General features: G+C 42.7%; 1 protein-coding gene across 2 annotated transcripts in view; it reads right to left on the reverse strand.

Annotated features, from left to right (window-relative positions):
- The window catches only part of LOC132399123 (septin-9-like), a 434,472-nt gene extending 411,737 nt beyond the window's left edge, over positions 1-22,735 (reverse strand). The window contains exons 1-2 of one of the 2 annotated variants that reach the window (XM_059979124.1): positions 22,351-22,735; positions 3,053-3,307 (exon numbers count right to left, since the gene is read on the reverse strand). In XM_059979124.1, the coding sequence (XP_059835107.1) occupies positions 3,053-3,098 (46 nt within the window). In that variant the 5' untranslated portion in view covers positions 3,099-3,307; positions 22,351-22,735. Of the gene's footprint in view, positions 1-3,052; positions 3,311-22,350 lie in introns of both variants that reach the window. The other variant, XM_059979123.1, reaches the window with a different exon arrangement.
- Positions 22,736-23,276: the final 541 nt, after the last annotated feature.

A 23,276-nucleotide genomic window follows, 5' to 3' on the forward strand; every position in this document is an offset into this window, starting at 1 on the left:
ACACAGCTGGAGAAAAGATTTTGGTCTTGGTAAAGAGACTTCATCATAGATTAAAGGTGTTTAAAACTACAGTAGATTTTGGTTAATTGGGCCATCAGCTAATTGGGGACAACTCTTAAAGAATTAAAAATAATTGAGAAATAGCTGAGACTCCCTTTGTTTAATTGGGACACTATGCGGCTTAACTGGAACAGGAGACTTGTCAAACATTTTCTAAATAGCGTCAGTCGCTTGCATTTGTGTGGCTATCAGACACCACGCTGCTTACAGTGAACAGTTTTCAAATAGCATTGGTGCACGTGTTTGTGTTCAAAAAGCAGTGATTTCTGTCACTCGTTGGTGAGAAATAAGCAGTAAAACAATTCTAAACTGTTTTGCTCACTGTGGTTTCAAGCATTCAGCCTCGGAGATGCCAGAGATGGTCATTAGTTAAAATTAAATAATTTCACAACCTCAATAAGTTAGGAACTACAAAGAATTTGAAGGTATTGATAATCACTTTGAATGTTACCATGAAAATGAAGATTTGGAGGATACACTAATTGATAGTATTTTATGATGGAAATCCATTATTTACACTAGGTGCCTGGTACTGGCTTTGTTCAAAATAATATGATGTGGATAAATTCCACTTTATTTCATTTTAGAAAGGAAATTTCTTGATGATTTCTTGAAGTGTTTGGAGAGAATAAAACTTATATGTTTGTAGTTACTGTTACAGTCCAACTGGAAAATAAATCCACATCACGCAACTGAAGGCATAGTATCACAGAACTGTACAACACGGAAACAGGTCCTTCAGCCCTTTACATCCATGTTCACCTTTTAACCCATCTGTGCTCATCACAGTTGCCTGCATTAGGACTTGCCTTTTTTATTTGTGTCTGTCTGCTTCCTAATCATGGTAACTGCATGTGATTCCACTGTTTTCTACAGAGGTATGTTCCAGGTATCATTAAAAGGGATCTGAGGAGTAAGTGTTTCTCTGTAAAAAAAACCACTCCTCACATCCTTTTTAAAACTTAGAAAACACAAGAAATTCTGCAGATACTGGAAATCTTGAGCAATACACAGAAAGTGGCGGAGGACCTAAGTGAATCAGGAAGCATCTATGGAGGGAAATAAACTTCTGATATTTTGGTGTTGACAAAGGGTCCTGACCCGAAATGCTAGCTGTTCCTTCCCCTCACCTTAAATCTATGTCTTCTTGTTTTTGATACCTTTGTGATATCATATAGGTGCATCGAGTCATAGAAAAGTGCAGCACAAAACAGACCCTTTGGCCAATCTAGTCCATGCCTACTCCCATCTACCAGCACCGGGATCATAGCCCAACCAGCCACGTACCTATCCAAACTTCACCTAAACTTTGAAATCTAGCTTGCATGCAACTCTTGCTATGATACCTCGTTCCACACTCTCACATTCCTTCCTCTAAGAATAAGATAGAAGATTAGCTCTATTTGTCACATGTGCATCGAAACATTGAAAAGTACAGTGAAACGGGTGGTTTATCAACAACCAGCATAGTCCAAGGATGTGCTGAGGGCAGCCCGCAGGTGTCGCTGTGCCTTTGGCACCAACACAGCATGCCCACAACTTGCTAATCCTTACTAACCCCTACATGTTTGAAACGTGGGAGGAAACTCACACTGTCACGGGGGAGAACGGAGCAATTACTTACAGAGAGCAGCGGGAATTGAACCCTGAGTTGCTAGCACTGTGAAGCATTACACTATCCGCTACTTTACTGTCCCACCACTTTAAGCAGTACTACTAATTCAGTCATTAAAATATGTTATGTGCACACTCATTAATATCAAAGACACTTCTATTTTGTGATCACCTCCAAAAAAAAAGCACTGTAATTTATTTCAATTTGTAGCACACTTGTAGGACATGCCAGTCATTGCAATGCAAACTTCCCCATGTCCGAGATACTAATTTGGCCCTACCATCATTTTTTGTCTGGTTTGTTGGGTTATTTATTAAGGTATGCACTAATAGAACAGTACAGCACAGAAACAGGCCATTCGGCCCACAATGACTGTGCTGAGTGTGGGCTGGTCTGGGTTTCTCAGAAACTGCTGATCCCCTGGGACATTCACACACAACAGTGAGGTGAAATGTCCTCAGCCAGGGAATGGTGAATCTGTGGAATTCATTGACACAGGTGGCTGTGGAGGCCAAGCCTTTGGGTATATTTAGGGCAGAGGTTATTAGGCCCTTGGTTAGTTAGGCCATGAAGGCATATGGGGAGAAGGCAGGAGATTGGGTCTGAGAGGGAAATGGATCAGGCATAATGAAGTAATAGGTCAGACTCGATGGGCTGAATGGTTTTGTCCTGCTTTCATATTTTACGGACTTATGGTCTTTTAGAGCTAACAGGGAATGTTGTGAAAAACAAAAGAAAACATTCAGTGAGCGGCAGTTCTGTGGGCAAAAATGCCTTGTTAATGAGAGAGGTCAGAGGAGAATGGCTAGGCTGAGTAAAGCTGATGGGGAGGTGACAGTAGATCAAATAACCCCATATTTCAACAATGTTGTGTAGAAGAGCATATCTAAACGAACAATATGTTGAACCTTGAAGTGGATGGGCTACAGCAGCAGAAGACCATGAACATACACCTAGTGGAAGAACAGGGGGTATCTAATAAGGTGGCCACTGAGTGTAGATAATGCCCTCTAATTCAGGCATTATACTGGTAAATATCATCTGCACCCTTTCCTAAGCCATCACATTTCTGTAATGGGGCAATCAGATCGGTACTTAACAGGTCCAAGTGGGACCTAACCGATTTTTTATGTTTGTCCTTCACTTTAGTGCTTGGCCATTGTGGAATGCACTAGGGATTGAAATTAATTCTGTTTACACAGAGAAGGAAACTTTCCTTCCCAGTATGTGTGTTTATTCCTGGACTATGTGTCAGATTTCTTCACTGTTGGGCAGTTAAATTTCAACTCGAGTTCGGTCTTTAAGAGGATCTAAATTTCAGAAAGAGTGTGAAAGCAGCGATCGCTGAGGACAAACCCAAAGCAGAATATCACTGACCTCTGCTGGAAAGATGCTTCACAAAGGCCAGGTTTGCTTGCAGCATCTATTCTAGAGAAATGTTTCCTTCTGCATGGGTGGGGAAAGCTGTATTGCTGGTACACACCCGAACGACGGTTACCATGGAAATGTTACCACACCATCTCCGGCCTCTATCCTCGAATCACCCACATTTGACCTCACGCTGCGTCAACTTCTCATGCCAAATGGAAAGCAAGCAGACTTCTTGATGTCCTGTTGGTGGATTGTGACGTTCTGCTAAACAATTTTACAAATATTTTAATAGTTTATAATAAAACAACCTATTAATAAGACTGTAAGCATAAGAGCAGAATTAGGCCATTTGTCTGATCGAGTCTGCACCATCATTCAACTGTGGCTGATCCAAGCATCTAACCAAGTAGCTAAGTTTGATAATATCTGATGAGAAAGACCACAATATGACAGTTAAAGGGCAAGTGAATAAATCTCAGTATCTGGACGAACAGTGTCCACAGTTACAGTGAAGAGTTATCAATGTGTGATGAACAAGGGTAACAAGTTGGGGGGGACAAACAAGTGAATATGACTGAGTGCCCCAGTGGAAGGTAAAGGAGGAGAATATTTAAATTGTAGAATATGGTTGAGAGGGATAATAAATCAGCCATGATGGAATGGGGTGAAGTCTCAATAGGCCAAATGGCCTAACTCTGCTCCTAGGTCTAATGGTCTTATTTATTTTCCCTCTCAACCCTATTCTCTTGTCCACTCCCCATAACCTTTGACACTCTTACCAATCAAGAACCTATCAACCTCCACTTTAAATATGCACAGTGACTTGGCCTTTACAGCCATCTGTGGCATTGAATTCCACAGATTCACCAACGTCTGGCTAAAGGAATTCCTCCCATCACTGTTCTTTGGGGACATCCTTCTCTTTTGAGGCTTTGCCCTCTGCTCCTCAACTCCTCCACTTAGGAAACATCCTCTCCACATCTACTCTCTCTAGGCCTTTCAATACTTGGTAGGTTTCTTTGGATTCGGACACTTCCCCTGCCCCCCACCAGGTCATTATTCTAAACTCCAGTGAGCACAGGCCCAGAACCATCAAATGCTCATTTGTTAACCTTTCCATTTCCAGATAATTCTTGTACACTTCCTCTGGACCCTCTCCAATAACAGTACACCCTTTCCCAGATATGGGCCTAGAAATCTCTATAACTCCAATACCATATCAGATCAAGTCCCAAGATGCTCTACTGAAGTGGGTTATCAAATAAAACAAAACTGAATGATCTGTCTACCTGAAAGATTAATATTTCCTTTCCTCTCATACAGTACTGTGCAAAAGTCTAAGGCATATGCATATAACTAAGGTGCCTAAGACTTTTGCACAATACTGTAGTAATTTTATGTATTGCACTGGACTGCTACCGCAAAAAAAAACAGATTTCATGACATATGTGAGTGTTGATAAACCTGATTCTGATATGGGGTATTGTGGACTGAGGAGTGGAAGGGGACAGGGAGAGGGGAATCGTGTTGGGAAAAGGGGAAGGGAGAGGGGAAGGATTGGGAAGCACCAGAGGGACATTCTGTAATCATCAATAAACCAATTGTTTGGAATCAGATGACCTTGTCTGGTGTCTCAGGGCTGGGTGCACCTGCCCCCACACCAACCCCCACCCCCCCCCCCAGCACCCCTTCTCTGCGACCTGTCACACACCCCTCCCGCGGAGCTCAGCCCTCACCATCCTTTGCTACTGGCAGTTTTACAAATTCGCTCTATGCTCCACATTGACAAGTACAGAACTGTGCATGAGTCTTAGGCATCCTAGCTTTATATATATATATGCCTAAGACTTCTGCACAGGACCTGCTGAATTCCTCTGGTAGATTGCTTCAAGCATCTGCAGTCTCTTAAGTCTCCAAAACAAAACTGAAACCAAGTTTCATAGCAAGATATTAAGGCAAACAGTCAAACGTTTGGTTATGGTGAACTCAAAGGGCTTTTTGTGTGTTGTATAACTACAGGGGTGTATGGGGTGTCTAGGGAGGGGTAGCACTTCTGGTGAAAGGGCTTGCTGTATCCGTTCTGGGGCTAGCTCAACCACCTCTGGTCCACGCTGGACACCCAGGTCTGAACTGTGGTTCCAAGTAGCCGTTTTGAATATGACAGTGGCCACATGCTGGTACTCTGCATTGACAAGTGGGCTAAATCAGGTGAGGGTAGCTGGTGACCTCAAACTCTAGTGAGACACGGACATGCCTATCCTACCACGAGAAGTCAGCTCCCTGGACTGAGTGGATGAGGTCCACAGTGAGATCCAATGGCCAGGGAGAGCGGAAGGGCATGACGAGGCACAGAAGACGTCATGATCATCCTCTGAGGGAGATCCCAGTTTGTCATGCTCGTTTGTATCACTGGACTCAGACCTCTGAGGTTGACAGAGTGGAACAACCCCCCTGCAACAGCTTTTCCACTTTAAAAGCTCTCCCGCACAGGTTTCCCACCATCGTTGGACACGAGGGACAACCACAATCATTCGAGGCAGGTTTTAAAGTGGAAAGGGCGATTTTGACAGGGAGGGTTAAGGAGGAGACTCAAAGACTTGGGTTTCATTTGCACAAGCCCAGCTGCCAAGGGTGGAGTGATTAAAATGAATGCTTTTCAGGCCAGAATTGAAGGGAGACTTAATTTGAGGGAACCAGAGAAGATGACAGAGTTAAAAAAAAGGGCAGGAGTCTGTAAACAAGCAAAACCAGTCACCCGCGGACCGAAGCAAAATATTCAATAGAAATAAAATCAGTTAATTTTTGTTTTGCATGTGCAAATTAATGTTCAGTTGTTCAGAGAATTCCAGTAAAGTTGGTAAACTTTTTGCAACCTTACAGAAGAAAAATCCACTCAGCAAATCATTATGTGTACACACAGCAGATGTTAATAGAAGGTGAATAAGATATGAATCTGAAATGTTTTAACTCACACAAGTCCCAAGTCAGTGCAACAGTTTTAACACCAGCCCACTTAACGTAAAACATCAAACTATATACTGAACTTTACTGTGCAAAGTGGAAAAGGGATTGTACAGAGTAAATTCTAGCATCGTACAAAAATACAATTGACATGCAAGTTTGCAGCTCGTTGCACATGCTAAATGTTTGATATAACATTACAGGGATGTTGTACTCATCAGTTCTATTGATGTCAAAAGAAGAATTATTTCTGGAGTAAAATATTTCCTGTTTAATACAAGTACAGTGAAAGCATTTTGTTTTGCATGCAGGTCATCAATACAAGGGAAAAAACAATAACACAATACAATGAAGTGTTAAAGTTAAGGAGGAAGTGCAGATAGACAATAAGGTGCAAGGTCATAATGAGGTTGCTTTATTATATTAGGTGATAGATAGCACCTTCTTGTTGCACTGTCTCTTGAAGGTGTCCTCTATGGTCAGCAGCATTGTGTCTGTGATGGAATTCAATCATCTTTGAACAATCTTTGCTAAGTGTTTTCAGTCCTCTGTATCTTCTGCCTGACTGAAGGCGGGATGGATGGGGGAGAGAGAACTTCCAGGGTAGGTGGGGCTTTTGGTTACACCAATGGATTTACCAGGGCAACAAGAAAAGTAGACAGGGTCCATGAGATCCAAGGAGACCTTGATTTGTGGATCCAGAAATGGCTTGCCCACCGAAGGCAAAGGGTGGTTGCAGAAGATTTGTACTCTGCATGGATGTTGGTGACCTGTGGTGTTCCACAGGGATTTGTTCTGGGACTCCTCTTCATTGTGAGTTCTATAAATGACCTGGATGAGGAAGTAGAAGGGTGGGTTAGTAAGGTTGCTGATGAGACAAATGTTGGGGGTGTTGTGGATAGTCTGGGGGGGGGGGGGTCAGAGATTACAGCAGGACATTGATAGGATGCAGAACTGGGCTGAGAAGTGGCAGATGAACTTCAACACAGATGTGTGAAGTGGTTCATTTTGGTAGGTCAAATTTGAAGGCAAAAAATAGTATTATTGCTAAGACTCTTGGCAGTGCAGAGGATCAGAGAAATTCTGGGGTCCGTGTCGATAGGACACTCAAAGCTGCTGCACAGGTTGACAGTGTTAAGAGGGCATATGGTGTGTTGGCCTTCATCAATTGTGGGATTGAGTTCAAGAGCCATTGGGGTAATGTTATAGCTATATAAGACCTTAGTTAGATCCTACTTGGAGTACTGTGTTCAGTTCTGGGTACTTCATTACAGGAAAGATGTGGATTCTCTACAGAGAGTGCAAAGGAGATTTACAAGGATGCTTCCTGGATTGGAGAGTGTGCCTTATGAAAATAGGTTGAATGAACTTGGCCTTTTCTCCTTGAAGCAATGGAGGATGAGAGGTGACCTGATAGAGGTATACAGTATAAGATGCTAAGAGGCATTGATCATGTAGATAGCCAGAGGCTTTTTCCCAGGACTGAAATGGCTAACATGAGGGGCTATAGTTTTAAGGTGCTTGAAAGTAGGTACAGGGGGATATCAGAGGTAACTGTTTCACACAGAGAATGGTGGGTGCATGGAATGCAGTGCCAGCAACAGTCGAAGAGGTGGATTAAATAGGGTCTTTTAAGAGACTCTTAGCTAGGCACATGGAGCTTAGTAAAATAGAGGGCTATGCAGTAGGGAAATTCTAGGCAGTTCTAGAGTAGGTTACATGGTTGGCACAACATTGTGGGCCAAATGATCTGTAATGTGCTGTTGATTTCAATATTCAATGTTCTAAGATAAATCTCAGGGTTGTATATGGTGACATAGATGTAGTTTGATAATAAATTTACTTTGAACTTTGAAGTAAAAGGATGGGAGACTATGGAGAGCTATGATATAGGTGCAGGTTGATAGGGGACTTGGCACAGACTGAATAGGCCTGTTCCCTGTGATGTAGTGCTCTCTGACTTCAAGTATCTGTACCCTCTCGTTCGGAATCTCCATCCTGAACGCTATCTAATTTCTCTTCGTGGCTTATTGCAACAATTTGGCTGGTTCTCCTCTTGTTTAGGGAGTGGTGCAGAAAGTGATTGAGTTCAAATAGCATACAGACTCAACTTAAAGCAGCAAAAAATCAAATATAATCTTTCTGCTTCTGCAGTTTATCAAAAGCCATTTTAGGTGTTCTTTAATATAAAGCAAAATGAAGTTAGACAACTTTGTATTATTTCAAAACAACATAAATCAGGCATAAAATAACCAGAAACAAGCTTGTAATTTGTACATTCAGCATCTGCAGGCGGTTCTGTGTAAACTAAGGCACGACGCTGTTCGAAGGTGGAATTTTTTGTTATTCCCATCTGTCTGGATTAACAATCCTATGCCAAAAAAGGATGTAAAGTTTCACATTCTGGTGCATCGCCTTTCAGAGAAAAATAAAATGGACTTGATGAAGTCAGTCAAGTTGTTCAAAATATTTCTTTTTGTCCTAAAGGAGGTTTTGCTATTTAAGACCATACTATAGGAGCAGAATTAGGCTATTTGACCCATCAAATCTTCTCTGCCATTCTATCATGCCTGACTTATTAACCCTTTGAACTCTATTCTCCTGCCTTCTCTCCGTAACCTTTGATGTCCTTACAAATCTAGAACCTATCAACCTCCACTTTAAATTTACCCAATGACTTGGCCTCCACAGCCATCTATGGCAATGAATTCCACAGACTCAGCACTCTCTGACTATAGAAAAACTTCCTCACTCTGTTCTAAAGAAACATCTTATTCTGAGGCTGTGTTCTCTGGTCCTAGACTTACCCACTATTAGAAACATCCTCTCCATGTCCACTCTATCTAGGGCTTTCAATATTCAGTATGAAATTCCCCCCTCGTTCTTCTAACTCCAGCAAGTACAGGCCCAGAGCCATCCAGCACTCCTCATACGTTAACCCATTCATTCCCAGGATCATTCTTACGAACGTACTCTGGACACTCTCAAATGCTAGCACATCCTTTCTTAGATAAGGAACCGTAAACTACTCGCAATATTTCTGACTACTATTGTAATTATGAACAATATTCATGTTACACATTCTTTATAATGGATGAAATAATTAATCTGTAAAGTAAAACTGACTGCTAAATCTGATTAGGCCTTGTGCACAGCAGCTCGATGCGATCATGTGCCTCAGTGTACATTATGCACCAATGCACAGAGAACATGGATTATGCATGGATGATGCATAATGTGTATCCTCCGCTTGATGACTTGTAGATTTGTAGATATCCAGTTATCACCCACTGTGGATCATACACAAGGAAGCAGGTCTGATCCCTGGGGACAAGTTTGTGCCTGTGTTGACCCATTGCCTGTGTCGATCCACTAATACAGTCTGAGTATGGGAACACTTCCAAGCATAGAACATACACCCAGTGGCCACTTTATTAAATACAGTACCTCCTGTACCTAATAAAGTGACCACTGTGTATATTCGTGGCCTTTTTCTGGTGTAGCCCATCCACTTCTAGGTTCGACATGCATTCAGAGATGCTCTCTGCACACCACTGCTGTAACGTGTGGTTATTTGACTTACTGCCGTCTTCCTGTCTGATTGAACAGCCTGGCCGTTCTTCTCTGACCTCTCTTATTAACAAAGCATTTTCACCCACAGAACAGCTGCTCACTGGATGGTTTTTGTTTCTCGCACCATTCTCTGTAAATTCTAGAGACTGTTGTGTGTGAAAATCCCAGGAGATCAGCAGTTTCTGAGATACTCAAACCACCCCATCTATCACCAACAATCATTCCGTGGTCAAAATAATTTAGATCACATTTCTTCCCATTTGGTCTGAATAACAACTGAACCTCGACTATGTCTGCGTGCTTTTTATGCATTGACTTGCTACCACATGACTGGCTGATTAGATATTTGCAGTAACGAGCGGGTGTACATGTGTACCTCATAAAGAGGCCACTCAGTGTAGAACAGTACAGCACAGGAACAGTTCCTTCAGCCTACAATGTCTGGTCCAAACAGGATGCCAATTTAAACTACGTCTGTACTGCCTGTACACCAGCTCGTCATTCCTGCCATTCCCTGCATAGTGATGTGTCTGTCTAAAAGCCTCTGAAGTCCCATTATCATACCACTCCTCCAGCTACCGATTCCAGGCACCTACCCCTCTCTGTGTGAAAAACATGCCCTACTCATCTCCATGAATGTTTCTCTTCTCACCTTAAAGACATCTCCATTAGTACTTGACATGTCAACCCCAGGAAAAAATGAATTCTGACCATCCACAGTAACACACACAAAATGCTGGAGGAACTCAACAGGTCCAGCAGCATCTATGGAGAGGAACAAACAGTCGATGCTTCAGGCCTAGGACCCAGACTGGATTTCCAGCATCTGCAGAGTACCCTGTGTTTCTGACCATCTCCCCAATTAATATTTGGCAGCTCACTTAGGAGAAGGAAGACTCTGATCTCAAACCTCCACTGCCTTGCAGCTGTACCCAATCATGGGGAAGGCTTTGGGAGTAAACCCTGTGGGTAAAGAATCTGGAGCTGAAGTCCCTATGGCAATCCTACGCTGAGTTCAATGCTGACTGGCAACTCCTGCAAGGCTGCCGGTACCAAACTGTATCGGTCTCTGCCGTTTCTTTGGATTCATCAGCTGCACGGAGAAGGGGAGCCTGCCACATGGGCAACAGCTTGCTCTCCATATTGTACAGGCCTAGCTTACATATCACATAGACAGCTAGGATGCAACGTCCTTGGTCGACCCTGACCGACAGAGGCCTCTAGTTAACTTATCCCTATGCTACCAAAACTGGCACTAGGACCATTGCAGAGGTCGATGCTGTCACTGTCATGGGCATAACTTAAGGTGATTGCAGGAAAGTATGGGGGGAGGGGGATGTCAGAGGTAGTTTTTTTTTTACACAGAGAGTGACGGCTGCTTGGAACCCCCTGCCAGGGGTGGTGGTAGAGGCAGATAAATTAGGCGCATTTGTGAAACTCTTAGATAGGTATACAGATGATAGAAAAAAGAAGGACTTTGCAGGAGGTAAGGGTTAGATTAATCTTAGCATAGTCTAAAAGTTCGGCACAACAACTTGAGTTGAAAGGCCTGTATTCTGCCGTAATGTTCTGCCTTCTATATTTTATAAAATAAGTTATCACATGTTCTGATTTGTGATTCTGCATTAACTGACAATTACCATTGTGGCCACATGCAGACTATAACCCTTTGCTAGTATGCACGGTCACCATGGTTACATACATACAAACTGTCAATTACAAGGGCAAGAAGCATCATCATTACCAGTCTAAGAATGTGAGCCAGTATGCAGAATAGATGTCACCTCAATCTGAACCAACAATCCAATAATCTTTCATAGTAAGACGTGGCCAAATCCCACAATGAAGATGTCCCAGCCTGAGCTCAGCCTGTCAGCCTTGAAGTGGCACTCTCCAAGGTCACTGCGAGACAAGATGACCCTATCATTGAAAAAGACCAAGAGTCGTGATAAGTGTGTGTTAAGCAGTTTGTAGTTTGAAGCTAGTTATTGGAAAGGCCAAAATTACAGTTTATCATTGTGCAATGGGTGGCAAGCTGATGAGAAATGTGATATGTGGCCTGTCCTGGCCTATTCATTTCACTAATACTAAAGATTCAATACTGTTTCTCAAAGGGTCCATTGGGAGAGTCATCGCAGTCTAGATCAACTAGTAACTTGATTACTCGCAGAACACTCAGGATTGTCAAGGATCCCTCCCATCCATTCCACAATCTCTCTGACCTCCTACCATCAAGCAGAAGATACCACAGTATAGGAACAAGGACTGCTAGGCTGGGTAACAGCTTCTTCCCCCAGGCTGTGGGACTCCTGAACACCCTGCTAACACCCAGTACACATTGTTTATGACAGTGCCAGCAACAATAATACAGTTGTGCATTTAACTATATGTCAACTTGTACATCTTCAGAATTTTTTAATTATCTGTTAATATTATGATGTTAATATTAATTTATATGTGATATATGTACTGTTTTGCATCTCGGCCCCAGAGGAACGTTGTTTCATTTAGCTGATACATGTGTATGGTTGAATGACAATAAACTTGAACTTGAATTTGAACCACGTTGTAGTCCGGTGATCTACATTTAAGTCCGGTGGAGTCAATATACCATAAAGACCGTTGTCCGCCTTCTATCCACAGGAGGAGAAGAGGCAAGGTTGGAGAAGCTGAGGGAGAAGGGGGTTCTGGGAAACAAGAGGAGAAGGAGCTGGGTGTCTTCCAACACCCAGATGTCCAAGGAGCCGAGGGCGAGGCTTACAAGGGATGAAGATTATTTTTTCAATTTCTTACTTAGGGAGACAGCCCTGTAACAGGTCCTTCTGACCCAATGGGTCCACGCCACCTAATTCCACCCATGTGGCCAAATAACCTACTAATCTGTATGTCTTTTGAACGTAGAGGAAACCGAGCAGCACAAGGAAATCCATGCAGTCACGGGGAGAACAGACAACAGTGGAATTGAACCTGGGTCAATGGCGCTGTAACAATGTTTGTAACTGCGGTCAGAGTGGCAATGGCATGCTTGCCCTTCCCCTATGATAATGATGGTCACTACCACCTTGAACTAATGGAAATCTTGATCAGAATTAGGTTTGTTATGACTGACATATGTGGCGAAATGTGTTATTTTTGTGGCAGCAGTACCTTAAAAAACTGTAAAGTAAAAAAGTTAAAAAAAATTATCATCACAGTGCATATATTTTACAATATTCTACCTTGAGATCCATTTTCTTGCAGGCATTTACAGGAAAATAAAGAAATACAATAAAATTTTTGAAAAACTATACATAAACAGACAGACAAGTGAAAACCTGCAGATGCTGGAAATCCAAGCACCACACAAAAACTGGAGGAACTCAGCATCTCCGGAAAAGAGGGCTGTCGATGTTCAGCCCGAAACAGACCACATAAGCAAAGACTGACTAACAACCAATGTCCCAAAGAAGACAACCAGCGCAAATAAAAAAGTAGTACTGAGAACATGAGTTGTAAAGCATCCTTGAAAGTGGGTTTGCAGGTTGGAGAATCAGCTCGGAGTTGAAGTTGAGTGAAGTTATCCACACTGGTACAGGAGCCTGAAAGTTGTAGGGTAATAGTTGTTCCCGAGCTTGGTGTTGTAGGATCTAAGGTGTCTGTACCTCTGATTGACATTAGTAGTGAGAAGAGGGCATTGCCTGGATTGTAGGAGTCTTTGATTATGGATGCCATGTTCTCAATAGGTACATTTAATATCAGAGAAATGTATATAATATATATCCTAAAATTCTTTTTCTTCTTGTGGTCATTCTCCATGTAACTGTACCCAGTCCCTCTTCCCGTGATTGGCTGATAGATAGTTGCAGTTGAAAGCAGGTGTACAGGTGTACCTAATAAAGTGGCCACTCAGTGTATAACCATGAGTGCAAAACAGCAGAAAGGTGCATTGATTGTGATGCAGTCCGATGCAATGAGAAAAGAAATACTAAAGCAGTAATGAAGGAATAACAGAGAGTGGCAGAATTACAAATACATTAATATTGGTAAGGGGATATGGAAGAGCCGATTGGTTTAAAAGTATGTCAGCAATGAGGGAAGAAGGCATTCTTATGTCTGGATGCATTCAAACCTCTGAACGTTCTCCCGGAAGGTAGAAGAGGGAAAAGGGAATAGCCTAAACCTAACACTAACACAGACCAGGGCATCTGAGAAAAACTTGCTAATGAAGCCTGGACAAGCTGCAGCACAAGAAACCCCAACAATTAGCGGTGTTAATTATTCAATAAACCCTGGAGGACCTGTGAAAAGCAGGGTCTCTGGGCTCTTTCAGTATTCCTTGGGCGTACAGTCCCACTGCCTGTGTGTTCCTGAACCGACAGTTCTGAAGCATCACGGTAGACAGTTGCACCTGTGACCCTATTTTGACTGTTCCGACATTTTCAGCTTTAAACACCTCAGAGCTGCACTTGAAACAGATCTGATGGTGCACACAGCACACGCTTCCCAGGGGCCTTCCGGCACTCTTCCTGCTCACGGTCACATTACACCACTTCCAGAGCTGACGAAAGTTGAGTGACTGATGGTCACTTACTATTCTTCTGTAAGTACCTCTGAACAGGAGGAAAAAGTGAAGTCACAGGTCACCCAGTTGCTTGGTAAGTTATACTGGGAAGAGGTCATAATCTTCACATGTTCTCAGACCCTTCCACTGGTGAAGAACGTCTTTAAGGAGAAGTTTATTTTCTTTATGTTGAAATTAGATTTAAACTTTTTAAAAATAACCACATTTAGAATGCACATTCAGGCTGTGAGTAGGATGCAGTCTACATTTTTGTGTTTGGCTGAATTAGAAATCTGTAAAAGGTTCTTCGGAGTTGTCTTTCCACCAAGTTCAAGTATTCACTCATTCCAGATGAGCTTATAACGCCTATAGCAATGCGAAAAGTGGAACAGAGGTCATGTCAGAGAGAAAAAAAAATCTCCAGCTGTGCTTAAAACGTCATGTCGTTCTTTAAACAAAGGACACTGTGTTTTGATTCTGTGACCTTGCCCTATCCCTTGATGATTTCCCAAAATTATACTCAATATCTACATCTGAGGCACTTGCTTACAAACCAGCTGTATCTCTCAATTTCAAGGAAAGAAGCATCCTTAAACTTTCACAGCTTGTTCATCCCAATTGAGTGTACAACAGAACTTTTTTCCTCGTATCTCTGTTGTATCGGTGAAGTTTGATTAGTGTTTGCTGAACTGCACACAGATGTTTAGTAATTACTCCATTCAGGACTGAAACACCTTTCAAATGTTTGGTGTCAAGTATTGTTTAATAATGCTCCAGTGAAGCACCTAGGGGGTGTTTCAGAAGGTGGTAATGTAAACTATTGCATTTCAATTCAAATTGCTTTAATTCCTGCTCTGTTTCTCCGTGTGGTCGGCTTCTACAGTAGAGCAACATTCTGTGTGGGGCTTCCCTGAAGTTCAGCTTTTCCATTAAGGGCAGTCTAACACCTTCTACAGGACAAAATTTCATTCCTGCATCTGCATCCCTGGATCCCAGTGAGCACCCTCAGGAGGAAGTGGACCGTCCCGTTTTCAGTGGCGATTCTGGGATGAAGAAGTTGGGCAAAATATTCCAAAGTAATTAGCTTTAAGCATTTTTTGTCTTCGTTCACAGGATATGGGTGCAGCTGGCAAGCCCAGGAGCCCCAACCCCCATCACCGCTTCACCTATCACTTGCCAGCTTGTACTCCTTCCCTTCCCGCCTTCCCCCTCGCCAAATTATTCTTCTTCCCCTTTCCTTTCCATGCCTCATGAAGGGCCCGAAATGGTGTCTATCTATTTCTTTCCATAGATGCCGCCTGACCTGCTGAGTTCCTCCTGCAATTTGTGTTCATTCCTCTGGATTTCCAGCATTTGCAGTCTTTCATACTTATGAAAGCCAGTATTTGTTAATACTGTTAACTGTTCTTCATTTGTACATTACCCTCATCCAAGACATGCCCTCTACTCTCTACTACCATCCAGGAGGAGTTTCAAGAACCTGAAGACCCACAGTTAACATTTTGGGAACAGCTGTTTTCCCTCTGCTATCAAATTTTGGAATGCTCTGTGAAACCATGAACACTATCTCATTATTCCTCTTTTGCACTATTTAGTCTTGTAACATACAGAATTGTTTATGTCTTGCTCTGTACTGTTGCTGCAAAACAGCAAATGTCATGGCATGCAGTATGTCAGTGATAATAAACCTGATTTAGATGCTAAACCTGATTCTGGTTCAATTATGAGTCAAATACAATGATAAAAATTTGGAATCTAATGACTGGTAAGGATGCCATATTTTCTTTCCAAAAAGCTATCAGAGACCTCAATGTGTTTTTTACAATTCATGGCCACCATTCAAACATCAGGCTCCTGGACCAGCATGGATAACTTCACTTACCTCAACTCCAAACTGATTCCACAACTTGCAGACTCACTCTCAAGGACTCTACAACCCAGCTGTCAATATTATTTTACTTAATTTCTCATTTGCACAGTTTGTCTCCTTCTGCACATTGTTTTGCAGTCTTTTGTTTCTGTGCAGTTTTGCATTGATTCTGTTGTATTTCTGTTTTACTGTGGATATTTGCAAGAAAATTAATCCCAAGGTAGTATATGGTGACATGTAGATACTTCGATAATACATTTACTTTGAACTTTGAACTGCGATTGGTTCCAGCATTTTAATTCCACACTTAATTCAACCTAAAAAATTACCTAGGCTACTGGGGTGAGATCTTAAGCAAAAAAAAACATCTACTGGAGCATCAGGTCGAGCAGCATCTGTGAACAGGAGGGGATGGTGGTGAGGAGATGAGGAACTTTGAAGTTTCAGGTTGAAACCCTGCCTCAGGGTTGGGATCCACACAGACATTTACCAATGAAACAGATACAAGATGCTAGAGGAACTCTGCAGGTCCCACAGCATCTATGGAAATGAATAAACTGTAGATGTTTTGGGCCGAGACCCTTCCACAGTCCTTCAGCCCTTCTTCAGTCTTGAGCCGAATACTTGTTTCCATATATGCTGCCTGACTTGTTGAGTTCCTCCAGCATTTTGTGTGCGTTGCTCTGTATTTCCAGCATTTGCGGATTTCCTTATGTTTATGCAGTGGATCCATTTTGTGCTGGGATTTAAATGCTGTTCCTGGATCATTATTCTATTGAATTATGGCTGCCAGTCTAATAACATAATCATAAGGCAATCATACACAATTTCCATTTTACATTCCATATTTCAAATTGTTAATTAGCTTGTTATTTGTGTAAAACAGAACACAGATCAACACAACATAATATCTGTGCCAATCAAGATGCATGTTCCATCCACCTACTATTTTCTGTGTAAAGAATGTCTTTCATAAATCTCCTTTAAACTTTCTGCCTCTCACTTTAAAATTATGCCCTTTAGTATTTGAAATGGGAAAAAAATACTCTGAGCTTATGTATGCCTTTCATAATTTTATTTACTCCTGTCCAGTAAAATTGGATAGGTATATGGACGGGAAAGGAATGGAGGGTTATGGGCTGAGTGCAGGTTGGTGGGACTAGGTGAGAGTAAGTGTTAGGCACGGACTAGAAGGGCCAAGATGGCCTGTTTCCGTGCTGTAATTGCTATATGGTTATATGGTTACCCCTCAGCCTCTGACATGCAGAGAAAAACAACCCAAGTTTGTCCAACCCTTCCTTATATCTAAATCACACGAGAGTCTGCAGATGTTGGAAATCCAGAGTAACACAGACAAAATGCTGGAGTAGCTCAGTAGATCAGGCATCGTCGTTGGAGGGAAATTAAGAACTGATGTTTCAGGCCGAGATGAATCTCAAAGTAGTATTTGGTGACATATACACACTTAGATAATAAAATTTACTTTGAACTTTGTATATTGAAGTTAAAGTTGGGAGAAAGAAAGAAGTATTATGTTGATGCTGAGATACATCCTTGGATGTGCTAGGACACATCATCAGTGATGTAACCTGGGGACACCAGGTGCTTCAGACACTCTCACCCAGGTGACCAGGGTCGATCAGGTCCCAGCTTGTGTACCAGGACCATCGGTCCCCAGGTCACACCTCTTAACCCATAGCCATCTGGAGGCTCGCTCAGATCCTGGTGGTTCTTTTCTTTACAGACCCCGTTATGCCAAGGAGATGATTGGTTCTGCATAGCGAGCAGCCACACACTACTTGTATAGACCCACGTCATGCCCGCCCCCCCAACAACACTGTCTCTGGCACTGCTCTATCAGCACCTGGTATATGGCTTTAAATTAAGTAAAGTTATCTTCAGTATATAACTACTATGAAGGATAGCTTCTTGATGAGATGGTTTGTTTTGTTGCATTGTATGCGTGTTTGCATGGACATGCAATCCAAAGGTTCCTAGGCAGGTAAGACACTTCCAAGTATGCCATACACCATCATTGCATGAAAGTGTGACCACTCAGAGAAAATTTAGTCTTCACCAACTGGAACTCAAGTTCATTTCAATGGAAATTGGCCAGAAGTAAAATGGTTATGGAAGGAGCTTCTACATTCCCCCGTGACCATGTGGGTTTCATCCGAGTACTCCGGTCTCCTCCCACATTCCGAAGATGTATTGGTTGGTAGGTTTATTGGTCATTGTAAGTTGTCCCATGAATAGGCTAGGTTTAAATTGGGGGTGCTGCTGTCCTACTGAAGGGTCTCAGCCTGAAATATCAACTGTACTCTTTTCCACAGATGCTGCCTGGCTTGCTGAGCTCCTCCAGCATTTTGTGTGTGCTGGCTTCATAAAGGATTGATGGGCAACATTGCTCAAAGACCCAGAAGGACATATTCTGTGTTGACCCAATTACCCACAACACTTTGCATGTGAATTAATCATCTATGATTTAATATTCTCTTTGCAAACTTAAAGATGAGGTTTATTTTTCACACGTACAGTGAAGCTTACAATGAAATGCGTCATTTGTGTCAAATCAAATCAGTGAAGATTACGCTGGGCAGCCCGTAAGTGTCACCACACTACTGGCGCTGACATAGCACGGCCACAACTCACTAACCCTAACTCTATGTCTTTGGAATGTTAGAGACAACTGGGGCAGTCGGAGGAAACCTGCACGAGAACGTGCAAACTCCTTACAGGCAGCAGTGGGAATCGAACCCCAATCACTGATCAATGCCGCTGTTTTGCTATATTGCTATCTGGCCTTATGGACACCAGCGTGAGACTTCCTGTATTTCAAAACAAAGCTAACAAATACTTCTCATTTTCTAGAGCTTACATAGAAGTTTACGGACTTAGTGTCTGTTGTCTCCAGTGTAATGACAGGGATACAATACTCAGTCTAAGCAGAATGAACTCGCGAAAGAGCAATGTGGCAAACATCAGACTATCTCTGCAGTGTGACATTAGTCATAAATGTGCTGATATGATTAAGACATCACTGAATTAAGCCAAGTGTTCAGTTGGATCCATGGACAAGCAGACGGTTGTGGCTCATCACCAGGATGGTTCTCTCATAAATATCAAGATTCAGTAATGCAGCATTACCCAAAACCTTAACATCAAAGAGAACAAAAACCTCTCTGCTACTTAAAGAAGGAACAGTGAGGAATTGTTTCAGAAAGAGCACAGTTTATTTAAACTATAATACATATGAGCAGAATTAGGCCATTCAGCCCATTGGGTCTTCTCCTATTCAACCATGACTGATTTATTATCCCTCTCAACCCTATTCTCCTACCTTCCCCCCTAACCTTTGACACCTTTACTAATTAAGAACATATTACATTGGTGGCGTCCGTTAGTCTCACGAGACCATGGATCTGCGCCCGGATCTCCAGGTCACAGGCCTGGACAAGGTTGTATAGAAGACCGGCAGTTACCCATGCAGCAAGTCTCCCCTCTCCACACCACCAATGTTGCCCAAGGAAAGGGCAAGGGCCGATACAGCTTGGCACCAGTGACGTCGCAGGAGTTGCCAGAACGAGGTTGAAGGCAACGTCAGACTGCCTTAGGGACTCCAGCTCCGGATTTGTCCTCAGGGTTTACTCCCGAAGCCTTTCCCATGAGTGGGTATGGCCACAAGGCAGCGGAGGTTTGAAATCAGAATTTTCCCTCTCGTAGGTGGACTGCCTTCCCAGGCTGATGAGCTCCTCCTGCCCGAAGCACTAGTTTTAAGGCACCAGGACCTGCCTTCGCCCCTTCTCCTGTCAGTAGAAACAGTTCTGCCGGGCTTAAAGGCTAAGCCTCATGAGAAGGCCAGGAATTGGACTTGGTTGTCAGAGGCTACTTGAGGCGCACGCCGTGAGGAGCACTTTTAGGTAGTGGGAGCTTGATAACCTTGAACCAAGAACATATTAATCTCCATTTTAAATATACCTAATGACTTGGTCACCGCGGTTGTCTGTGGTAATGAATTCCACAGATTCACCACCCTCTGGCTAAAGAGGCTTCTTCTCATCTGTCTAGGGGGAGATTTAGTAGAGCTGCTCAAATATATCAAAGGTTTTAATAAATAAAAGATAAAAATTAGTTTGCAAAAAATCTAGATATCTACATTATTATCTGAAAGGTATTGTCTGAAAGGCTGGTGGAGGTAGATTCAATGGGAAACTGATAAATACACAAACAGCATGGGATCCAGTCTTTGGACATCCTGGGCCTGGACTGCTCAAAACTCCAAAGCAAAAGAACAGAGAGGATTCTAACTGTACAGTCAACGTTTCGGACTGAGACTCTCCTGACCGGATGAAGGGTCTCAACCCAAAACGTCATCTGTTTACTCTTTTCCATTGATACTGCCTGACCTGCTGAGTTCCTCCAGCATTTTGTGTGTGTTGCAACATTAGTATTTAGACGGATTTGGGCCAATTGACATTAAACACAGAAAGACAGTGGAGACACAAGGGATTAAGAGAAAAATAAATATCAACCAGTCTATGTTAACATTGTCCTCCACATGAACTTCCTCCTACTCCTATTATCATATCACTCCTTTTCCCACCTTATTCTAATGTAGATACACTAAAATGCATGTATGCTATTAATTCACCTATCCCTTGAAGTAATAAATTCCCTATTCTGACTCCCCTTCGAATTCTCTTGAATTCCTATTGGATTTATTGGCAATATCTTTAATTTAAGACAGGCTTAACCCAAAACATTGACTGTCCAGCTTCCTCCACATAAACTGCATGACCTGCTGGATTCCTGCAACAGGAAAATTGATGAGCTCAGAGGAAGTCTGCCAATGCTGGAAATCGAAGCCACACACACAAACTGCTGGAGGGACTCAGCAGGCCAGGCAACATCTATGGAAGACAGTACAGTCGATGTTTCGAGCCACGATCTTTCATCAGGACTCCTTTCCATAGAAGCTGCCTGGCCTGCTGAGTTCCTCCAGCATTTTGTGTGTGTTGCTTAGATAAAGATGAACTTTATTTGTCACATGTACATCAAAGCATTGAAACACATAATGAAATGGATCATTTGCGTCACAACTGACAGAGACGGAACATGTGCCGGGGGCGGTGGGGGGAGCCTACAATCATCACCACACTTCCGATGCCAACACAGCACGGCCACAACTTACTAAACCTAATCTGTAGAACACCCAGAGGAAACTCACGCATTCATGGATGAACATACACACTCCTTGCAGACGGCGCCAGGAATTGAACCCCATTCGCTGATTGCCAGCACTGTAGCGGGGTTATGCTAACCACTACACTGCTGTGCTACAGTGTCCTGGTACAGCAAACCAGGTAGGAAGGTAACTGATAAGCTAGCATATCACTGTGAGGGGTTGGCTGGGTAAGGCTAAAGATGTCTTGCTACAATTATAAGTGGGCTTGGTGAGACCCTGACAGAATAGAACTTGTAATGCAGGTTTCATTACTTAAATAAGGATTTACTTGCCTTAAAAAACTGTGCAGACACAATTCCCAGGATGTGTGAGGGAGAGAGTTGGAGAAGAATTCACTTATATTCTCCAGAGTTTTAAAAAATGAGAGACAACTTAAATTAAAAAATATAACATTCTTAGCGAGGTTTGGATTCTTAAAAGCCATTGAAGAAGGAGCCACATAGAGGAGACTACAACATGAGTACTGAATGCAGTTCAGTAGACTGGAAGAAAGTAGAAATAAATTTCTGCTTCATGTGGAAAAAGTGGGACTGTGCAGAGCAGGAATAAAGTAGTTCAGAGGGCAGGAGTTGCACTTCGTGGCTGAATGGGAAGATGCTAATTCAAAGGGATAGAAATTGAGAGGCATCTTCTCCCAAACGGAAAATCTAGAATTATGAATTATGTCAGGAATAGGGGGCTTTTAGGGCTGAAATGAGGAGGAACTTTTCTCTCAATAGGTTCTCTCAACTCAAAGAGCTGTGAATGCTCAGATGACGAGTAGATTTATGTCAGGGATCAAAAGTCTTTTAGGTGCTAAGGACTTCTAGAGATCTGTAGACAAAGAAAGCAGAAAGGTTCAGACACAATCTTTCTGCACAGTGAAGGTGGCTTGAGAGAGAAATACGGCCTAGCCCAGCTCCTGTTTATGATGTATAAATATGCAGCATAACAGATGAACCATGGTGACTGCAAGCTTTCTAATTAAGCTCATGTCAGAACCTTTCCCAGAGCCCAGTAACATCCAGCTTTCCAGAGGTTAGTGTGGGGAAAGGACATGCAGAAAGAGCCAGGCAGTGGATTGGCCTCCCTGGATCTTCCACAGATAGAATAAGGTGAATGAATGTATTGCTTACCTGCTTACTCTGAGGAACACTAAGGTTTCTAACAGACTGCCAGAACAAAGTACATTGCCCCTTCAAGTGTTAGTTGTAAACTGTTGAGAATTCCTGGATTACCACAGCACCGAAACCAGAACTGCAGCGATGCCATGCACTCCTGTGCAGCGCTGGAAAGAGTCCGAGCTGGACCCCTTTTTAGTGACTCGTCGGGGTCACTTTTATTAAGCTCGGGGACAGCAGTGGAAAGCAATCATCAGCTGATTCCTGCTCACTGTCAGGTTTCCTCGGGAAGCAAGGTAAGGCCCGGTCGCTGCTGTTACTTGGTGCAGACTGCCATCTAATGGGCAGTTGGTGCCAAAACACAGACTCTTCAATGCTCAGAATAGATTCCATTTAATTGAAGGCAACGTGGTTAGGATCCCACCAATTCTCAATTGACTAGTGTATTCATGAAATTAAAAAAATATTTCTAAGGTATGTGTTTTCAGAAATAGTGGAGGTAAGTGTGAGGGTTTCTCAAAAAACAGATAATATCAGAATAAGGTTTATTATCAGTGGCATATAATGTGAAATTTGTTGCTTTGCGGCGGCAGTACAGTCTTCTCCGTGGATTGTCAGCTTGTCGTGGTGGAGAAGCTTGTGTGGTCCAGAGATCCTGAGAGTGATGCCGTCTGGAGCTTTGCTCCTGGTAGGGTCACCCATAGCGGTAAGGTCGAGGGTGAGGTCCCTGACAAAGAACAATCCAACCAAGACCTCAACGGTGGAACAGACAAACGGAGTCACTTCGAACTCAACGGCTGTGAAGGCGGAAGAAGGCTGCAACAAATCCATCAGCTGCAATCGTCATGGCTTCCATGCCATTGGAATCAGTTGGTTGATTTGTGAAGTATCGTGTGCTTCTTGGAGTGCAACATCAAGTACACGTTCAACAAATACACTCA

This window comes from Hypanus sabinus, chromosome 9 (genome assembly GCF_030144855.1).
Source record: "Hypanus sabinus isolate sHypSab1 chromosome 9, sHypSab1.hap1, whole genome shotgun sequence".
Classification (NCBI taxonomy): Eukaryota; Metazoa; Chordata; class Chondrichthyes; order Myliobatiformes; family Dasyatidae; genus Hypanus; species Hypanus sabinus.